This window comes from Anomaloglossus baeobatrachus, chromosome 2, assembly GCF_048569485.1.
Source record: "Anomaloglossus baeobatrachus isolate aAnoBae1 chromosome 2, aAnoBae1.hap1, whole genome shotgun sequence".
Taxonomy (NCBI): Eukaryota; Metazoa; Chordata; class Amphibia; order Anura; family Aromobatidae; genus Anomaloglossus; species Anomaloglossus baeobatrachus.
Window position 1 is genome coordinate 186,227,973 of NC_134354.1, and position 22,356 is coordinate 186,250,328.

The 22,356-nt window shown below is 41.3% G+C and overlaps 1 protein-coding gene across 2 annotated transcripts in view; it reads right to left on the reverse strand.

Annotated features, from left to right (window-relative positions):
- The window catches only part of EFHC2 (EF-hand domain containing 2), a 122,276-nt gene extending 102,545 nt beyond the window's left edge, over nt 1–19,731 (reverse strand). The window contains exon 1 of one of the 2 annotated variants that reach the window (XM_075333539.1): nt 19,666–19,731. In XM_075333539.1, coding sequence (XP_075189654.1) covers nt 19,666–19,707 — 42 coding nt within the window. In that variant the 5' untranslated portion in view covers nt 19,708–19,731. Of the gene's footprint in view, nt 1–1,366; nt 1,488–19,665 lie in introns of those variants that run through there. The other variant, XM_075333538.1, reaches the window with a different exon arrangement.
- Between the last annotated feature and the right edge of the window lie 2,625 nt (nt 19,732–22,356).

Genomic DNA, 22,356 nt, shown 5'->3' on the forward strand with positions numbered 1-22,356 from the left:
TTTTGTACTGAATTACTGAAATAAACTTTTTGATGATATTCTAATTTATTGAGACACACTTAGTGCTTACAGAGGCTTCTGTATTCTTTTGTGTGGGTATGGGGGGCTGTCAGAATCCCCTTAGGCTATGTGTCCACGCTGCGGAAAATGCGCGGATTTTGCCGCGGATTTCTCGCGGAAAAAACGCGGATTTCCTGAAAATCTGCAGCTCAGGCACTTCCCAGCCATTTCTATGGCATTTTGGAAATGCTGTGCCCATGCTGCGGATTTTTCCGCAGTGGATTTCGTGCGGATTTTGATCCGGAAAAATCTGCAACATGTCAATTATTGTTGCGGATTTTCATCCGGATTTTGGCTTTAAAATTGGGGGAAAAAAAAATCCGCACCAAATCCGCGGCAATTCCGCGGTAAATCTGCGGCAAATCCGCACCTTTGAAAAGGTGCGGATTTTTCGGGAAAGCCACGGATTTTGATGCAGAAAAATCCACAGCTACATTCTCCCGTGGACACATAGCCTTAAGCTGTAAAATGAACAGTTTCTTTCCAAAGCTCATTTTTATAGTTACACGCCGCATAAACCCCATGTTGTATATGCCAAACAAATGTTCATTGACAGATAATGAATAATGAATTATATTTTAGTGCTGGGGTCCTGGGTTCGAATCCCACCAAGGACACCATCTGAAAGGAGTTTGTATGTTCTCCCTATGTTTGTGTGGGTTTCCCCCCACACTCCAAAGACATACTGATGGGGAATTTAGATTGTGAGCCCCAATGGGGACAGTATTTCTGCTGTATGTAAAACACTGCAAAATATGTTAGTGCTATATAAAAATAAAGATTTTTTTTTTTTTTACATTTTTTAATTCTCTATACATTTGTATCCCTCTTCCCTCTGTACCAGTCTGTCTATTGTAACTTGTATATGTATTCTGTATGTAACCCCCTTCTCATGTACAGCACCATGGAATCAATGGTGCTCTATAAATAAATAATAATAAATAATAAATAAATATGTGTTGCTTATGGCTCTCGCTGTGAAAGCTCATGTGGGATGTATAGTATTAAGAAGCATAATTGTGTTTTCCATTATTTTAAAAAGATTGTCGAAACGAATATGTACGTTTGGAAATTTTCCTGGTGTATAGGACAAATGTAAACAAAAAAAGGCAAAGTATATAAAACACATTATCAAAAGAAATGGCAAGGAAGCACAGTTCTCGGATTTCACAGCGGAGGCTGCATGGCAGAAACAAGAAGCGTAAACAAGCAGTACAAGGACATTTCTAAAAGATATAGAAAAGCATAAAACAAAAACAAGTGTGTAATCTGTATTATATCTTAAAGGGGAACACTTTAGACTTACATTCCGGTTAAAGGAGTTTCCTGGCAAGAGTGGCAGTGCCATGGTAATCAGCAGTGCTGCCTGCCTCTGATCAGCAGTGTCCTGTGTGTAATATACTGATCAGGTGCCACCATGGAGACGGCATTGTTTATTTGCTGGTTACCTAGTAACTGCAAGTCTACTCTCTACTTTTTTTTTTTTTAACTTTTGCTCTGGAACTTTATTTAAAAGTGTCACTAGTGCTTTTAAAGGCTAAAAATGACAATATACAGTAAAGAATCACAACAATATTACTTCTATTTGCTTTGGGGGATAAATCAGGCACTTGTAAAAATAGACCTGAACCTTTCTTGTACCCCAGATAATCAGAGGGAGCGTAGTTGGAGTAATGAAAATAATATATATACTGTGTATGTGTATATGTGTGTGTATATATATATATATACAGTAACAGGCGCAGGAGGCGGACCGGTCATTCCTATATAATAGTCAGTGTTCCCAAAATTATATCCATAACACATTTGTTAAAATAATGTGACCAACACGGTTAACTCATTCTGCAGCCAGAAATAAGTAGCGTAATCAAGAGGCTATAGGAGGTAAACAGTGCAACATTTTTAATGAAATCATTTTAAGGCCAAATTGCATTTAAGTAAGCAAGCGAGGTGCTGAGCGAGCGAGGTGCTGAACTGAAGTAAAGTGCTGAATTTAAGATAAGTGCATAGTTTCAACACAATTACATAGTTTGACACAAGAACATAGTTTGAATTTATCCTTATACGTTTCCCATTGGGTTTTTTTCGTTTTTTTTTCTCTTTGTTTTTCTACTTTACTGTTTATCCCCATTTGATAGGTGCTCCATGGAGAATGCTACCAGGTGTGTATCTTGGATCCAAAAGAGCGCAGTCCTGCACCACCCGTATATGCCTACCACACCTGGGATCACTGGAGGGTAAGGAATATAGCACCAGACGTCCTTGTTGGAAGCCGGATAAGCGTGCAGGTCCAAACAGCAACAGTCAGTTCCATTCATCAATAGAGAAGAAGAATAATAGGACCGCACCAATGCTGATATCTTTTTCCGGATAATCTTTATTCCATAAACTTGATTAAAAGGTGTTGTAAAATCAGCGGGTGGAGGAGACCTGGATGCGGCTCCTCACTATGGACGACGGCCGTTTCGCCTGTAATTAGGCTTCCACGGGTCCACATGTGGGGTAAGATCAGCCCTCCCTAAATAGGGTCATGCATCCAGGTGACCTCCCCACGTATAAAACATGTAAGTGAAGTGTATAATACAATAAAAGGTACTATATATACATATATTTTGCGTACCTAAAATTAAAAACAACATTGTGAATAATACAAAAATCGGACAATATTACAGAGGTATGAAATATTACAATATTCACAAAAATCAATGCATACATGGTTTATACATGTGATAAGTTGCAACCTAATTTCATTTATCTGGGATATTTATTCTGTTAACAATCCCACCAATTATCCAACATATACCATTATTATACCATGCTTTGTTTTTGCGGAAAAAAAAAAATCCATTACAAAAAGACCGATAAATCATTGCGGTCATTCATTCCCAATGCGCCCTGTGCTCCATATTTTATAATTAATTTTGCTTCCATTTGCAACAACAGTTTGTGGTGGTCCCCTCCTTGCGATGGGAGTGACACCCTTTCCAAACCAGCAAAATTCAGGACATCAGGGCAGCTATTGTGCGATTCTCGTACATGTGCTATCAATCTTGGGGATCCCTTTCCTGTCAGAATTGAATTATAGTGCTCCTTGAATCGAACATATAGGCATCTGATAGTTTTTCCTATATAAAATCTCCCACAGGGACACACTATTGCATAGACTACAAATTTTGTCTTGCACGATATAAACTGGTTAACATAATGTGTATGTGCACCAATTTTTACAGACTTGCCGGTCAAACGCAGACTGCAAAACCTGCATTGACCACATTTAAAGTTGCCATTAGGAGACAATTTATCCAACCATGTATTCCTGCTGGTTAATCTATTTTTGACAAGCAAGTCTCTCAAATTGTGGCATCTCCTGTAGGAGATTAATGGCTTGGAAGCCGTCATATTTTTCAATTCAGGATCCCTTTCTAGGATGTGCCAGTTCTCATTAAGCGTTTTTCTTATTATGTCAAACATAGGTCCGAATTTGAAACTAAAGGTGAACCTGCTATTAGTTTTCTTTTCTTTCCTCTTTTTCACCCCTCCTGCATCGGCTACTGGACAGGGATGATCATCCTCGTTTGTAGGTTTTTTACTTTTTTCATATGCTGCATTGATAATAGTATCGGGATAACCCCGTTGTAAAAATCTATTTTTTAATTCCGAAGCCTGTTCCTCAAAGGTCACACCGGTACTGTTTGTTCTTTTTACCCTCAAAAACTGCGAGTACGGAAGGGCAGTTTTTGTGTGCTGCGGGTGGGCGCTTTCATAATGTAACACAGAATTGGAGGCTGTGGGTTTTCTAAAAATTTTTGTTACGATCTCTCCATCATTAATCCCAACCTCCACATCCAAAAAACTTATGGAATTGCCTCCAAAGGTAGAGGTAAACGACATGTTCATGGTGTTGGTGGTGTTTAAATGGGAGACAAAATCGGAAAAATCCTTTTCCGTCCCATCCCACACCATGAACACGTCGTCGACATACCTTAAATAGTATTTTATATGTTTCAAAAACGGATTGTCCACTGTGTACACATATTTGCCTTCAAACTGTCCCAAAAAAATGTTGGCCATGGCACATGATACGGGGGTACCCATTGCAGTACCCCCGCATTGCACATACCAACCGTCTAGAAACATGAAGGCATTTTTTGATAAAACAAATTCAAGCGCTTCACCAACAAAATCACAAAATAAAGGACTTTTGCCACTACGTGTGACAATGTCCTTTACTGCCTCTACTCCCAAAACCTGTGGAATCCGTGTGTATAAACTATCCACATCAATTGTGGTTAGATTGTATCCCTCCTGCCACGTCACTTCTTTGAGGAGTGACACAAATTCCCCACTGTCTTTGAAATAATATGTGAACCCATGAAATTTAAAAAAGGAAATAAATCAGATTTTTGTCCACCAACAGTGCATGGAAATTTGATCGATTTGTTCCAGGACACAGTTATAAAAAAAGTAGAGGCTTTGAGATATCCACAAGTTAGTATGAATTTGAGTGCAGGTGAATTAGCTGCGGTAAAAACTATGCGCACATGGGAAGATACCATCTTCCGCGAAGCGGACAAAGGGGGCAACATTGTCCTCATGTCCCGGGATATGTACCTGCAGGAATGTTTAAAACAGCTACAAGATCGCACAACATATAAACCCTTACTGTCTAACCCCATTAATGAATATAAAAAACAACTGGTACGGCTTTTGGACAGATATGTAATCCTCGGTTTGATTTCCAAAAAACAAGCAGAAAAATTGGTTCCGCCTTTCCCCACGAGACCACACTGGTACTGTATACCAAAAGTGCACAAAAATGAAAAAAATCCTCCTGGACGTCCAATAGTGGCAGGGATTGGCTCACTCACTGAGCCACTCTCCCACTATTTGGACTGGCTGTTGAGACCTCTGTTATCCCATATCCCGTCTTATGTCAAAGACAGTGGGGAATTTGTGTCACTCCTCAAAGAAGTGACGTGGCAGGAGGGATACAATCTAACCACAATTGATGTGGATAGTTTATACACACGGATTCCACAGGTTTTGGGAGTAGAGGCAGTAAAGGACATTGTCACACGTAGTGGCAAAAGTCCTTTATTTTGTGATTTTGTTGGTGAAGCGCTTGAATTTGTTTTATCAAAAAATGCCTTCATGTTTCTAGACGGTTGGTATGTGCAATGCGGGGGTACTGCAATGGGTACCCCCGTATCATGTGCCATGGCCAACATTTTTTTGGGACAGTTTGAAGGCAAATATGTGTACACAGTGGACAATCCGTTTTTGAAACATATAAAATACTATTTAAGGTATGTCGACGACGTGTTCATGGTGTGGGATGGGACGGAAAAGGATTTTTCCGATTTTGTCTCCCATTTAAACACCACCAACACCATGAACATGTCGTTTACCTCTACCTTTGGAGGCAATTCCATAAGTTTTTTGGATGTGGAGGTTGGGATTAATGATGGAGAGATCGTAACAAAAATTTTTAGAAAACCCACAGCCTCCAATTCTGTGTTACATTATGAAAGCGCCCACCCGCAGCACACAAAAACTGCCCTTCCGTACTCGCAGTTTTTGAGGGTAAAAAGAACAAACAGTACCGGTGTGACCTTTGAGGAACAGGCTTCGGAATTAAAAAATAGATTTTTACAACGGGGTTATCCCGATACTATTATCAATGCAGCATATGAAAAAAGTAAAAAACCTACAAACGAGGATGATCATCCCTGTCCAGTAGCCGATGCAGGAGGGGTGAAAAAGAGGAAAGAAAAGAAAACTAATAGCAGGTTCACCTTTAGTTTCAAATTCGGACCTATGTTTGACATAATAAGAAAAACGCTTAATGAGAACTGGCACATCCTAGAAAGGGATCCTGAATTGAAAAATATGACGGCTTCCAAGCCATTAATCTCCTACAGGAGATGCCACAATTTGAGAGACTTGCTTGTCAAAAATAGATTAACCAGCAGGAATACATGGTTGGATAAATTGTCTGATAATGGCAACTTTAAATGTGGTCAATGCAGGTTTTGCAGTCTGCGTTTGACCGGCAAGTCTGTAAAAATTGGTGCACATACACATTATGTTAACCAGTTTATATCGTGCAAGACAAAATTTGTAGTCTATGCAATAGTGTGTCCCTGTGGGAGATTTTATATAGGAAAAACTATCAGATGCCTATATGTTCGATTCAAGGAGCACTATAATTCAATTCTGACAGGAAAGGGATCCCCAAGATTGATAGCACATGTACGAGAATCGCACAATAGCTGCCCTGATGTCCTGAATTTTGCTGGTTTGGAAAGGGTGTCACTCCCATCGCAAGGAGGGGACCACCACAAACTGTTGTTGCAAATGGAAGCAAAATTAATTATAAAATATGGAGCACAGGGCGCATTGGGAATGAATGACCGCAATGATTTATCGGTCTTTTTGTAATGGATTTTTTTTTTTTTCCGCAAAAACAAAGCATGGTATAATAATGGTATATGTTGGATAATTGGTGGGATTGTTAACAGAATAAATATCCCAGATAAATGAAATTAGGTTGCAACTTATCACATGTATAAACCATGTATGCATTGATTTTTGTGAATATTGTAATATTTCATACCTCTGTAATATTGTCCGATTTTTGTATTATTCACAATGTTGTTTTTAATTTTAGGTACGCAAAATATATGTATATATAGTACCTTTTATTGTATTATACACTTCACTTACATGTTTTATACGTGGGGAGGTCACCTGGATGCATGACCCTATTTAGGGAGGGCTGATCTTACCCCACATGTGGACCCGTGGAAGCCTAATTACAGGCGAAACGGCCGTCGTCCATAGTGAGGAGCCGCATCCAGGTCTCCTCCACCCGCTGATTTTACAACACCTTTTAATCAAGTTTATGGAATAAAGATTATCCGGAAAAAGATATCAGCATTGGTGCGGTCCTATTATTCTTCAGGTGTGTATCTTGTCAGATGTATGCATGCCTTGAGCAGCCGTTCGAGGGTGACTATATCTGCACTCGATGCAAGCATGTTGCGTATTTGGAAGCCAAGGTAACTGATCTAAATAAGCAGCTTGCAACACTAAGGGGCATTGCAAACCTGGAGAGGAGTTTAGAGCTCACTGAGCTTTCTCTGGCTGGGGCCAGTGATATGGAGGAGGGTGGAAGTGGGGAAGATCAGGACCCAGAGGTAGGTAGCTGGGTAACAGTTAGAAGAAGAGGTAGGGGGAAAAGTGTCAGGGAGCCTAGTCCTGACCTGGCACAACCTAGTAAATATGCCTGTTTGGCTGATATTAGGAATGAAGGGCCTGGACTAGGGTCACTACAGCAGGATGTTGCTCCTAGCAACCAGGAAAACAACTGCTGTAGGAAGGAGGGAAATAGGAGTGCAGCAAAGCCCAGACAGATGTTGGTGGTAGGGGACTCTATAATTAAGCGGACAGACAGGGTCATCTGTCGCCGAGACCGTGAATGCCGAACAGTGTGTTGTCTGCCGGGTGCTCGGGTTCGGCATATTGTGGATCGGATAGACAGATTGCTGGGTGGGGCTGGGGAAAACCCAGCGGTCATGGTGCACATTGGTACTAATGACAAAGTTAGAGGCAGGTGGAAGGTCCTTAAAAATGATTACAGGGAACTAGGAGAGAAGCTGAAGTCCAGGACCTCCAAGGTGGTGTTTTCAGAAATACTACCGGTGCCACGAGCATCACTAGAAAGACAGCGGGAGCTTAGGGAGATAAATATGTGGCTTAGAAATTGGTGCAGGAAGGAAGGGTTCGGGTTCATGGAGAACTGGGCCGACTTCTCAGTCGGCTACAGGCTCTACGGTAGGGACGGGCTGCACCTCAATGGGGAAGGTGCAGCTGTGCTGGGGGAGAAAATGGTCAGACGGATGGAGGAGCTTTTAAACTAGGATCGGGGGGAGGGAGGGTAGTGGAGAAAATAAGGGGATAGATAGAGCAGATAGAGATAGGGAGACGGTAGGGGTCAATGAAGGATTAGGGGGGGATGGGACATACAAGGAACGTAGGGAGGCTAGGAGTAATAAAGGTGTTAATAGGATTAAATGTCTACTGGCAAATGCAAGAAGTCTTGCAAACAAAATGAATGAATTGGAGACTCTTATGTCAACCATGGATTATGATGTGGTGGGCATTACGGAAACCTGGCTCGATGAAAGCCATGACTGGGTGACAAACATACAGGGTTATAGTACATTTAGGAAGGACAGGAAAGGCCAAAAAGGTGGTGGGGTGTGTATATTTATTAAATCTAACCTAAAACCTGTGTTGTATGATGACATTGAGGGGAACAGCAACAATGTAGAGTCAGTATGGGTAAATGTACATGGGGAGGGGAATAATGGAAAAATGCTAATTGGAGTTTGCTATAAGCCTCCTAACATACCTGAACAAATAGAGGGTGAAATGCTGGAACAAATTGAAAAGGCAGCTAATAATAATAATCAGGTTCTTATTATGGGGGATTTCAACTATCCAGACATACAGTGGGACATAGAATCTTCTGGTTCTGCTAAAAGCTGTAAGTTCTTATCTACCATTCAAGACCATTTCCTCTCTGATGGTAGGTGAACCGACCAGGGGAGATAATTTGCTAGATCTGGTCCTGTCAAATAGACCGGATACAATTTCAGATCTACAGGTCCGGGAGCACTTGGGCACCAGCGATCATAATATGGTAAGCTTCAACGTAATATTCAATAGAACATTTCAAAGGGGGAATGCTAAAACCTGGAATTTTAGGAAAGCTGATTTCAACAAATTAAGGGAAGAGCTTAAATGTGTAGATTGGGACAAAGTCATGGTAACTGGGGATACCGAACATAAATGGGGTAAGTTTAAGGATATACTACTAGAGTCCTGTAAAAAACGTATACCCTCTGGTAATAAAATGTCCAGGAATAAAAAGAAACCACTATGGATAAATAAGACTGTACAAAGTATAATAAAACAAAAACAAAGGGCATTTAAAATCTTAAAGGCTGAGAATACAGAAATAGCATTGCAGGAGTATAAAGATATCAATAGGAAATGTAAAAAAGAAATCAAACAAGCAAAATTAGCTACTGAAACAAAAATCGCCAATGACATTAAAATAAATCCCAAAATCTTTTATAAATACATTAATTCCAAAAGGAAAACAAAGGATAGTATCGGCCCCTTAAAATATAATAACAAGTTAGTTATAGAGGACAAACAAAAGACTGAGATATTAAATAGGCATTTCTCATCTGTATTCACCAAGGAACTGACTGTACCAGGGATCATTCAACAAGTGAAAAATCAAAGTCCACCACCCGATATAATTAATTTAACACAAGATGAAGTACGCCTACGTCTGAGTAAATTAAACATTGACAAATCCCCAGGGCCAGATGGCATTCATCCACGAATATTGAGGGAATTGAGCTCCGTAATCGACAGACCACTGTATCTCATCTTTTTAGACTCACTTGTAACAGGGTTGGTGCCTCAGGATTGGAGGATTGCTGATGTGGTACCGATATTTAAGAAAGGTAAGAGGGTAGATCCAGGCAACTACCGTCCAGTAAGCCTGACATCAGTAGTATGCAAAGTTTTTGAGGGCATTTTAAGGGATGACATGCAAAAATATATTGCAGAAAATAATATGATAACTGACAAACAGCATGGATTCATGAAAGATAAGTCGTGTCTAACCAACCTGTTGGGGTTCTATGAGGGGGTAAGTTCAAACCTGGATATTGGTAATGCAGCTGATGTGATTTATTTGGACTTTGCAAAGGCATTTGATACTGTACCACATAATAGCCTTATACTAAAGCTCCAGAAGCAAGGACTAGGGGACACAATATGCAACTGGGTAAGGAATTGGCTAAAAGATAGGAAACAAAGAGTAGTCATAAATGGTACATTCTCTAAATGGGCTATAGTCAGCAGTGGGGTGCCGCAGGGATCTGTGCTTGGACTGATTCTTTTTACTCTCTTTATTAATGACCTTGTGGATGGGATTGATAGTACAGTGTCAGTCTTTGCCGATGACACCAAACTATGTAGGATATTAAAAACTGACCTGGATAGTACAATATTACAAAAAGATCTGGATAAGATGTCAGAATGGGCAGATACTTGGCAAATGAGATTTAATGTTGATAAATGTAAAGTAATGCACCTAGGACGGAGTAATCCTATAGCTGCGTATACATTAAATGGAAGTAAACTCGGGACTACAGAACAGGAGAAGGACTTGGGTATTCTCATTACAAATAAGCTGAGCAGCAGCACTCAATGTCAAGCAGCAGCTGCTAAAGCAAACAAGATTTTGGGGTGTATAAAAAGAGAGATTAGATCCCGTGATCCCAACGTATTGTTACCCCTCTATAAATCACTTGTAAGGCCACATCTGGAATACGGGATCCAGTTTTGGGCTCCACATTTTAAAAAGGACATTCAGAAGTTAGAGTCAGTTCAAAGGCGGGCAACTAGACTATTACAAGGAATGGAAGGCCTCCCATATGATGAGAGATTGAAAAAGTTAGATATGTTTAGCTTAGAAAAAAAGACGTCTCAGAGGAGATCTCATTTATATGTATAAATACATGTGTGGTCAATATAAAGGACTGGCACATGACTTATTTCTTCCAAAGACAATACTAAGGACCAGGGGGCACTCACTGCATGTGGAAGAAAAGCGATTCCGACAGCTAAATAGGAAAGGGTTCTTTACAGTTAGAGCGGTCAGACTGTGGAATACACTACCACAAGAGGTAGTAATGGCAGATACTATAACAGCTTTTAAAAAAGGGCTGGATTATTTCTTCAGTACACAAAACATTGTTGGTTATAAATGACTTAGTGACTAAATGTAGAACTGGTGGAGGAAGGTTGAACTAGATGGACCTAGGTCTTTTTTCAACCTAAGTAACTATATAACTATGTAACTATGTAAGGGGGAAAAAACTGTCCCTAAAAGGTGAACAACCACTCTAAGGAGTGTAAAGGGGGCTTTACACGCTACGATATCGTTAATGTTTTGTCGTCGGGGTCACGTTGTTAGTGACGCACATCCGGCGTCATTAACGATATCGCAGCGTGTGACACTTACCAGCGACCTTAAGCGACCTCAAAAATGGTGAAAATCGTTCACCAAGGAGAGGTCGTCCCAAAACCAAAAATCGGTAATGGTTGTTTTTCGATGTCGTTCCTCGTTCCTGCGGCAGCACACATCGCTGTGTGTGACACCGCAGGTGCGAGGAACGTCTCCTTACCTGCCGCCGGCCGCAATGCGGAAGGAAGGAGGTGGGCGGGATGTTAAGTCCCGCTCATCTCCGCCCCTCCGCTTTCATTGGCCGGCCACTTAATGACGTCGCGGTGATGCCGATGTCACAGCGACATCGCCGACCAGGTAAGTGCGTGTGACGCTGCCGTAGCGATAATGTTTGCTGCGGCAGCGATCACACGAAATCGCATGCACGACGGGGGCGGGTGCTTTTGCGTACGATATCGCTAGCAATTGCTAGCAATATCGTAGCGTGTAAAGCCCGCTTTAGCCTTTGAGAAAGTTGACTTGTATACTTTTCTCCCATGGATCATTGCCTGTTAGACTTCGTACTTAGCTGATCTCTTCCTCCATGTTGCCTCAAGTGCAGGGCAAATATCCTATCAGCCGCTGCTGTACACTGAATCAGGCTGTGTGTAGATGTGTTTCTGGCTTGGCAGTGATCCCTAGTAGCCCAGGGCACATCTTATTGATCAGCTACCAGTAGGATAAGTCATTAATATGAAATAAGTAGGGATCTGGCACTCCCCTAGATCAGCTCCCTACATGCCACTACCGGAGCAGATAGAAGCTGCTTGGTGAGGTGTTGGATATCAGAACAACACCAAACTTATATTGAAGACGACCAGCAGATAATTCCTTTTACGCTTGGAGATATAGGCATTTTTTAAGCTTTTGGCTTTTCCTCTTTGTCTTCCAGGAGCCTGTTTTTTGTTTGTTTTTTTTCTTACTTTTTTACAAACGTGCCAATTTAAAGGGAATCACTCACTAGGATTTTGCCACCTAATCTGAAAGCAGCATGATGTAGAGACAGAGACCCTGATTCCAGTGATGTGTCACTTAATGAGCTGCTTGATGTCATTTTGATAAAATCAGTTTTCTCTGCTGCAAATCCAGCAGTTATTTGAATGCAGAGCTCTATAAGCCCACTCTCACCCGTGATTGGCATCTTTCTACCCATATACAGTGTACACAGAAAGAGGAATCATGGCATGGGCAGGGTTATACAGAGCTTATGAATATGCTGGACTACCTAGCAACAGGACAAGTAGTCCTCTGATGATAATCTCCTGCTGATTAAAGGGAACCTGTCATCATATTTGGGGCCTATGTGGAGCCCCTGACCTGGTCAGGCGCCACTGAGTACTGCACCCATGCTGGGTCAGTGCAAAGAGGTAATCCTAAAGGCTGGAATAGAGTGTGTATGCAGACACATAGCAACCAGGTCTCCCACACCATTAGAGGGGACCCTTGGGCAGACCCAAGAGGGGGCTTGCCTCCACATCCAATCAAGGGGTGTAGGGGAGGGGCTGGAAGCTAAGGTGGCAGAGGCAGTCAGGAAAGTAGGAGGAGAGCCAGTCTGATAGTGGGGCAGAGCAGTTGCCAGAAGATGGAGTTCTGTGCGGACACTAGTCAGACCCTGCACATGTAGTAGCCGTTGGTGTGGGAGAACGGCCACCAGACCAGTCAGCCTGAAAGACACCTGAAGAGAGTCAGTCAGTCGAGTACGGGGACTCTGGTGACTAGGAACGAACGGAGAACAGGTCCCTAGAGTGGATGTCCATTTATTGATCTGCTAAACCTGCCGGTGAGGGGAACAACAAGTCCTGCACCAACCAACTAGGGTCCGAGCCTCAGCAGCAACGAGGGGGCCCATAAGAGAGATCGAGCCTGGAGCCATCTCACTTGGTCCACGCTGCCGGCAAATGGGCCAAAAAGGGGAGAAAAGGCAGTAGCGACTTCCCTGGATGAATCCCATGGTACTTCAAGTCAGGGGTTATCCGAAACAAGAAGTGCTAGGAAGGAGAGTTAACGGTAACCCTTAGACCGGCCTAAAGGATACCTGGTTCCACCTGGTTTATCTCAGCATCGCCCGGGTACCTCTTGAAACATCAAAGAATGAGTAAAAATCAGTTGTAAGACATTCTGGACTGAGACTGAGTTATTCTGGAATCTGTTCTACACAGCCGAGCCCCTGGGGCCAGCCTCACTCTCGGGAGGCCACACCATCCGACTGCAGACTCCATCAGCCCCAGACGCTCGTTAAAACTGCAGTGGCAGTCACCCATATCCCTGACTGTAAACCGTGAGTGGCGTCACGACTCCCATATAAATAACCTAGCATACCTGTTGCCAGAAATACCCCAACGAGAAGACCCTGCAGCGTCCCTGGAGGTGGAGTGGTGTCCCTGAGGCGACCGCTGCAGTCAGGCGGCTCCTCACCTATAAGTTGCGGCCACCACCACTTGGCTCTTATATACAGCATGTTAGAATGCTGTATATAAGAGCTCAGGCCGCTGTGTAGAACATAAAAAACACTTTATAATACTCACCTAGGGGGTTGCTCCGGTGCAGACTGGTCAAATGGTGGTGCTGTTCTCCGGGACCGGCGCTTCCTCTTTCGGTCATCTTGGGCCTCCTTCTTCTGAAGCCGGCATGCAATGAAGCGTCCTACGTCATGCACACAGGACGGTATTGAGGTCCTGCGCAAGCGCATTAAAATATTTTGATCTGCCCTGAGCAGGGCCGATCAAAGTGCACCTGGGCAGGACCTCAATGCCGGTGAGTGTATATGACGTAGGACGCGTCATGCACGTCGGCTTCAGAAGGAGAAAAAAAGATGGCCGAAACAGGAGGCGCCGGTCCCGGAGAACAGCGCCACCTATTTGACCAGTCTGCACCGGAGCAACCCCCTAGGTGAGTATTATAAAGTGTTTTTTACGTTCTACACAGTGGCCTGGGCTCTTATATACAGCATGTTAGATATAACAATGAAAAAAGCAGCCCTGCGAAAAACGTGTCAGGACCTGTCCCATGCTCCAGCATTGGTGTACCCCTGGTATTTGACAGTAGGTATGGTCTCCAGGTGCCTATTCACTATTAATGTTTTTGTACACATGCTTTTTGTATCTGATAATCTTTGTAAGTGAATGGCCTGATGTGACCTCCTCTGTCTACTATTGTTAATATATGAGGGGTTTTTTGTTTTGTTTTTTTTTACTTGGACTGTGATCCTCACTATTTTGTATTTATAACCCTATATGTTATACTAGATACCATTATCAATATACAAGGGTCTCCTATTTATTAGGACTATGTTCCTTACTACTTTGTATATGTGACCCTTTATGCTGTACATGTGAGTATACCTCTCTTGTATGGGATTCTGTTTCCCCCTAACCTCCTAGTCTGGTTTTTGTTTATCTTTTCATTTTTATGGATTTTTAATCCATTAGCCATCTTTGTCTGGTTGTACTTATTTGCACAATATAATAAAAGCAGCTTAAAAGACTACATGGCACGCTATGTGTTATTACTTTCATCATTTATGCCATCAGACCCCATTTTTTCATTGTTTAGATCTAGTTAATGAGCTACGGCATTTACTATGAGGTCCTTATATCTTGGTATTTTTTCTAGCATGTTAGAATGCTGTAGATAAGAGCACCCTGGTGGTGGCCGGAGCTTATAGGCCCCAAATCTGGTGACAGGTTCCCTTTAAACAGTGATTGTATGAGAACTACACTAAGCAGCTCAGTAAGTGACACATCGCTAGAATCAGGATCTCTGCCCCTACATTATGCTGCTCTCAGAATAGGTTCCAATAACATTGTGACAGATTCCCTTTAAGGGCTTGTTTTTTTGAAGGATGAGTTGTAATTGTGAAAGTTACCATTAATTTTACCATATAATGTATTATAAGTTATAACACGTTTAAAAAAATTACAAGAAGCATACAATGAAAAAATAAAAATTGACAAAGTTGGGATTTTGTTTTACGAAGAAATTTATAAAAAAATGTAGTTTTTTTTTCCATATTCTAAAAGCTGTAAATTTTTATGTTTTAGTTGACAAAGTTGTGAGGTCTTATTTTTTGTGTGTCAAGCAGTCATTTTTATTGGTACCATGGGCGGCACGGTGGCTCAGTGGTTAGCACTGCAGTCTTGCAGCGCTGTGGTCTTGGGTTAGAATCCCACCAAGGACACCATCTGCAAGGAGTTTGTATGTTCTCCCCATGTTTGCGTGGGTTTCCTCCGGGTTCTCCAGTTTCCTCCCACACTCCAAAGACATACTGATAGGGAATTTAGATTGTGTGACCCAATGGGGACAGTGTTCCTGATGTATGTAAACCGCTGCGGAATATGTTAGCGCTATATAAAAATAAAGACATTTTTTTGTACCATTTTGGCGGTTTAAATGCCGGTTTGATTTCTTTTTATTCCATTTTTTTGAGAGGTGATGTTAACCAAAAAAACCTGCGATTCTGCCATTTCAATCATTTTATTCCGTTTTTGTGTTCATTCAATGGGATATTTTTAGCTTTTATCAGTTCAAACAATTATGCACATAGCAATACTAAATTATTATTATTAATTATTATTATTATTATTATTATTTTAGATTTCGTTATTTGTGTTTTGGAAAAAAAGGGGGGTTATTTAAAATTTTAAATATTTCTTTTAATGTTTTCTACATGTTTATGAGCCCCCTAAGAGACCTGAACTTCAGATCACTTAAATAATACACTGCGATGACACTGTACTGAAGTTTATTGGTACAATTACCAGTCTCCTTACAATGCCCAGCCAAAGCCACACACGGCAGACACAGACTCCAATTCAACATTCGAAGGGGGGGAATTTCAATTTCCTGTTTCGTCTTGTGGTATTAGTTACCGATTTGGCACCATATTAACTAAAATGGTGCACACGATTTGTCAATTTGTTTTTTTAATGGATTGTGCCAAAGTTCTGGCATACTCAAAAGTAACGAAGAAAAAAAATTATTCAGCTCACCCGTATATGTATCCGCTCAGTTCAGGTGGGATGCAGGATGTCCACCGGACAGGCAGGTCTGTAGAGGCAATAGCAAGGAGACAGGATGGGACTCGGCACCAATTCCAGGATAGCAAAAATATAAATCCAACGAAAAATATATAAAAGTGTAGAAACTTTATTCAATGATTAAAAATCCAAGAAAAACATCATCGGTTCCATGAAAACATCATGGCTTGATGCGTTTCGGACAGTTGGAATATAGATAAGTCCTTAATCATAAGCATCATAAGCATGCTTATGATTAAGGACTTATCTATATTCCAACTGTCCGAAACGCGTCAAGCCATGATGTTTTCATGGAACCGATGATGTTTTTCTTGGATTTTTAATCATTGAATAAAGTTTCTACACTTTTATACATTTTTCGTTGGATTTATATTTTTGCTATCCTGGAATTGGTGCTGAGTCCCATCCTGTCTCCTTGCTATATACTCAAAAGTAAGCCTGAGAGGGACTGGATTGTGCTTGCGACAAAATATGCATCTTTTAAAAACTTGAAACTGATGACTCAGGTTAAAACCTTTGGAATTGCTAGACTGGGCCCACAAAGTTGAAAATAGTCATGGCTGAACGTTTTGACACCCTTGAAATTGTTCCAAAAATTAAAATATTTCTCCCAGAAAATTATTGCAATTACATGTTTTCATATACACATTTATTTCATTTGTGTGTATTGGAACAAAACAAAAAAAGAGAAAAGGCAAATTGGACATCATTTCATACAAAAAAAAAACAAAATGGGCAGGCCAAAATTGTTGTCATATTACCAAAATTATGAGTAAACAACTTTTGTTTCAAGCATGTGATGCTCATTCACACTCACCTGTGGCAAGTAACAGGTGTGGGCAATATGAAAATCACACCTGAAACCAGATAAAAAGGAGAGAAGTTGACTCAATCTTTCTATTCTATGTCTGTTTGTGCCATGGAGAACACAAAGAGGAGAAGAGAAATGTCTGAGGACTTGAGAACCAAAATTGTTTAAAAATAGCGATAATCTCAAGGTTACTAGTCCACCTCCAGAGATCTTGATATTCCTTTGTTCACAGTATGCAACATAATCGAGACGCTTACAACTAAATCACACTGTATCTAATCTCCCTGGATATGGACGGCACAGAAAAATTGATGAAAAGTTGCAATGCAGGACAGTCCAAATAGAGGATAAGCAGGCCCAATCAAGTTTCAAAGAAATTCAAGCTGTCCTGCAGCTAAAAGTGACTGATATTCCTTATTTGGCGACAAACTGATAAATACTATCCACCAATCAGGATTTCCCTGCACTGGCGCAAAATACCAAAATCACACAAAAAAATCCACTAATTTACTTAATAGTAGCTGCCAAACCTAAACACAATTGTATATATTAAGTACTAATCACTGAGCCATTAATTTTTTGACTATGAACTGTGTAATCTAGGACTGACTCACACTTTGCACATTGCACTTTAGGGTGTTTGTGTTTACTGGTGGAGTTTCAGTACAGAGACAGCCTCTGTGGAGTGGGGGCACCAAAAAACTAGGGTGTCAACCTCCGCTGGTAGGTAGGAATTAAGTATAAGGCAAGTATATATTGTCCCCATATTTGTCCAGAGCCAGACCTTTAGTTCTGGCCTTTTTCACTCCTGCCTCACACAAACCCCAAATTAGTTCCCTCTGTGACAGATACTCCCCTTTTTAAAGGCTATAGGGAACACTTATTGGACGTAATTTTTAAATAAGACATAATAAAACACTATTTTTATAGGGTTTTTTTCCCCTATGGTTATGGTGCATTCTATCCTGTTAACCTCGTGAAAAAAGCTATCTGGTTGAAATAACAGTTTTGTGATAAAAATGTATTTTTTTATCTTCATTGCTTAATGTTATAAACTTCTGTGAAGCATCTGGGCTTTCAAGGTGCTCAACAAACATCTAGATAAATTCCTTGAGGGTCTAGTTTCTAAAATTGGGTCACTTGTGGGGAGGCTACACTGTTTAGGCACATCAGGGGTTTGCCAAATGCAACATGGTGTCCGCTGATTCCAGCTAATTTTGTATTCAAAAATTGAAATGGTGCTCCTTCCCTTCCGAGTCCTCCAACATTTTTAGTCATGACTGTAAAATAAACTGCAGTCTAAATTTACAATGGAAATGGAATCATTTGGATTGCAGCCTTAATACATCAACAGTCATTCAGATGGCATAAGAATGTAACCAACCTAAATGCAAAATGAAGTATAGGTATGTAATTGAGTGGGTGACCATACAAGGAGCTTAGTTCTCTCCACAAGCAGTAGATGACGGCAGTGTTACGCAGTCGGCTTCTGTGTCTAACTGAAGTAGCTGTAGCTGAGCTCTGAGCATTACCGTTAACCATTTAAATGCAGCTGTCAATTTCAAATAGCGTTGTTTGAACATAACTCTCTCCAGTTCTAATGCTTATCGGCTCCCGTCAGCCCCCATGGTACAATCATTGGGCACCAATAGGTTACTATTGCTGTCAAGGACCTACTTATGGCTCCTATTGCTACCCAGGCTGATCTCCACAGGAGATCAATATTTTTCACTTTACTTATGGTCCTAATGGGACCAAAAAATAAAAATTAAAATCACCCTGGTTACCCATAACAATTAAGAAATGTAAAAAAATAAAACATTTGAAATCCCCGCATCCCTAAAAAAAAAATCAGGTCTATTAAAATATAAAATTCAGAAAACAGTAGAATTACATTTTTTTGTCACAAACGTCGTATGTACCCCAAATCAGTATCAATAAGTACCAAGCCCCAATGCAAAAAATAAGCCCTCACAGAGCTAAATCACTGGAAGAATAAACACATTACAGGTCTCAGCAAATGGTGACACAAAACAAAAATTTCATTTTTACAAACGTCTCAATATTTTTACCACTTAAATAAATAATAAAAAAAATATTTAAGTTTGGCATCACTATAATCATACTGACCTGGAGAATACTGTTCATTTTTACCAAAGGATGAACGCAAAACCCCTGTGTTGGAATTACATGGTTAAATACACGGCTTCATTCAAAACTACAATTCATCCCAGAAAAAACACAACACTTGTGTGTCGACTTCAGAATAAATAAAAGAAAAGGTGAGGATTTGGGAAGAAACGGAATGAAAGCAAAGCTAAAAAGAACCCAAAAAATTGTCCAATGTTTAAGGGGTTAATGTATACTTAACTTCTCTGCAGGCAAGCACTACTTACATACTGGCTACTTTCAGCTAAATTAACCCTCTCTTAATACTATAGATATTAACTACTCAAGAAGACTCCAAGAGCTTTTTTTAATGTAAAAACTAGTAAGAAATAGTCCGAATGACGTCCGATGTTGTTCTGCCAACAAACAAGCTGATCCTGATGCCACGGATCCTTATAACCCCAACCTGACAACTTACAGTCCTACTTTCCGTCCACTTTATGACAATTGATCTCCGTCCCTGGTGATGTCGTATTAGAACACTGTATACTCACATTCTGATTAAAGGAGTTTCCTGGCAGGAGTGGCAGCGCCATGATCAGCAGCCGGCTCACACTGATCTGCAGCCACCATGGAGACGGCTTTATTTCTCTGTCGGTTACTTAGTGACTGTCTATTCAGGTGTTGGGTTATTTTGTTTTTTTTTGCTATGCAACTTTATTCACTAGATAATGGGGTTCAGCTATAACACAGGCTGACAATCATCCTGCAGAGACAGGGAGCAGATCGTATTAGTTAAATCTAGAACATGTGATATATTTTTCAATGAAACTATATAAGGCCATGTGTGTACTCGAAAGTGACTTTCTTAGGGCTGCTTCTCACTTGCGAGAAAATCTCGCATTGGAATCGGACACATGTTAGTGAATGATTCAGCTCGCATTTGCGATTTTTTTTCTCAGTCCAAATCGGACTGAGAAAAAAAAGTCGCAGCATGCTGCTTTTTTGCGAGTTTCTACTGCGAGTCTCTCCAATGCAAGTCTACGGGAGTGTAAAAAAAAAAAAAAAATCGGATGTCACGGGACGGCACTCACCATCCTAGTGACATCCGATTTTCTAAATACATTTCTCGCATGTTTCCTAACACACTGGAAACGAGTGATGTGTCACAGTGTCTGTCAATCACTATTCTCCGTCAGTCGGTCTCTCCCTCTCGGTCTCTATTCTCTCTCTGTCGGTCACTATCTCTGTCCCACCTTCTCTGTCCATGTCGGTCTATCCCCCTCCCCCCCCCCCCTCATACTCACCGATCCCCGATCACCAGCGCGGCGCTCCACGGCGTTCACTCTGCTCCAGCGGCTTCTCCTCTTTTGAAAAAGCCGGCCACTCATTATTTAATCTCTTATTCCCTGCTTTACCTGCCCACCGGCACCTATGATTGGTTGCAGTCAGACACGCCCCCACACTGAGTGACAGCTGTCTCACTGCATGTCTATGCTGTGCAGTAAAATAAATAAAGAAAAGATAAAAAACAAAAAAAAACGGCTTGCGGTCCTCCCCCCTTCATTTTAATACCAGCCAGATAAAGCCATACGGCTGAAGGCTGGTATTCTCAGGATGGGGAGCCCCACGTTATGGGGAGTCCCCCAGCCTAACAATATCAGCCAGCAGTCGCCCAGAATGGCCGCTTCTATTAGATGCGACAGTTCTGGGACTGTACCCGGCTCTTCCCGATTTGCCCTGGTGCGTTGGCAATCGGGGTAATAAGGAGTTAATGGCAGCCCATAGTAGCCACTAAATCCTAGATTAATCATTGCAGGCGTCTATGAGACACCCCCAATGATTAACCTGTAAATTAAAGTTAATAAACACAGTGAAAAAATCCTTTATTTGAAATAATAAACAATAACAAAAACCCTCGTTCACCACTTTATTAAGTACGCAAAAAACCCATCCTTGTCCGACGTAATCCACGGAGGTCCCGCGTCGCTTCTAGCTCTGCTACATGAAGGTGACAGGAGCTGCAGAAGACACCGCCGCTCCTGTCAGCTCCAAGCAGCAACTGAGGTGAGAAGTGCGATCAGCTGATGTCAGTCAGGTAACTCGTGGCCACCACTGGATCCTCCAACAGTGACAGCAAGTCACCATAACTCAACCCTTCTGGGAGTTTAAAGACCCATAAATAATTAACACCATTATATTATAGTAAATACAGAAACTGTTTTATATTTAATTAAATTTTATTACTACAAAAAATATAAAAAACAGTTTATTATATTAAAATTGAATATAAATGCAGTTTATACAATAATCCAACCATATCAAGCACATAATTCCAAAAAAGAGAGACAGGATAGAAGTGGGGACACCAGTAAAAAGCCCAAAGAGGGAAGGAAAACAGACATCAGAGCCTACACCTGACCCAATTTAATTATGGGCAAAAATGCACGTAATATAGCGTGTCTGGAGTAAATGCACAATATTTGAAAATCTAAATAGAAAGTCCCTGCTGTTCCACAAACAGACACTAGATGGCGCTCAAGCAGTGGAATCAATCAGAAGTGCCCGTTCGTTACAGCAATGGATTAAGTGCAGCAGACTCCAGGCTTACCCATGTTAGTGGATTGTGAGGCTCAGATGTCAGGTCCCAACCCAAGCCCGACGCACGTTTCAAGGTAATCTTCTTCGGGGGCCATGAAGGGAATAGAAAAGAGTGTGTTTAAATAGGGTAGGTGCTAATACAGGAAGCGCATGTGGGGGGCGGTGTTATGCACACATGACAACCGCTCTCCGGCCATTCCAGGGGAAGCATGGGTGGGAGGAAATCTCCTTGACGTCATTTACCCATGATTCCCCTATCCGGAAGCGTCTTTGAGCGGTGTCAGCGTGCACCCGCCCACCACATGCGCTCAGAAGCACCATGTTGGTTGTGGGCAGATAGAAGGGCAAGCGTAGATGGGAAAGAGGATAGAGTGTAGGACCAGATCAGATCAGCGTCACAAAAGGACTAAGTATATATAAAGATCTACATCGAATAACGATATATATAACTACTATACAAATAAATCGATCAAAGATCCCCCATGAAGCACATAAGGTAGATAAGGGACATTTATGTCCCCATGTACCCAAGATACACCTCAAAATATCATCCCATAAATATACCACATCAATAGAGGATGTAATCAGCTACATATTTATTCTCTGATCCCAACACAGTATTAGGCGAGCACCACTGATGGCAA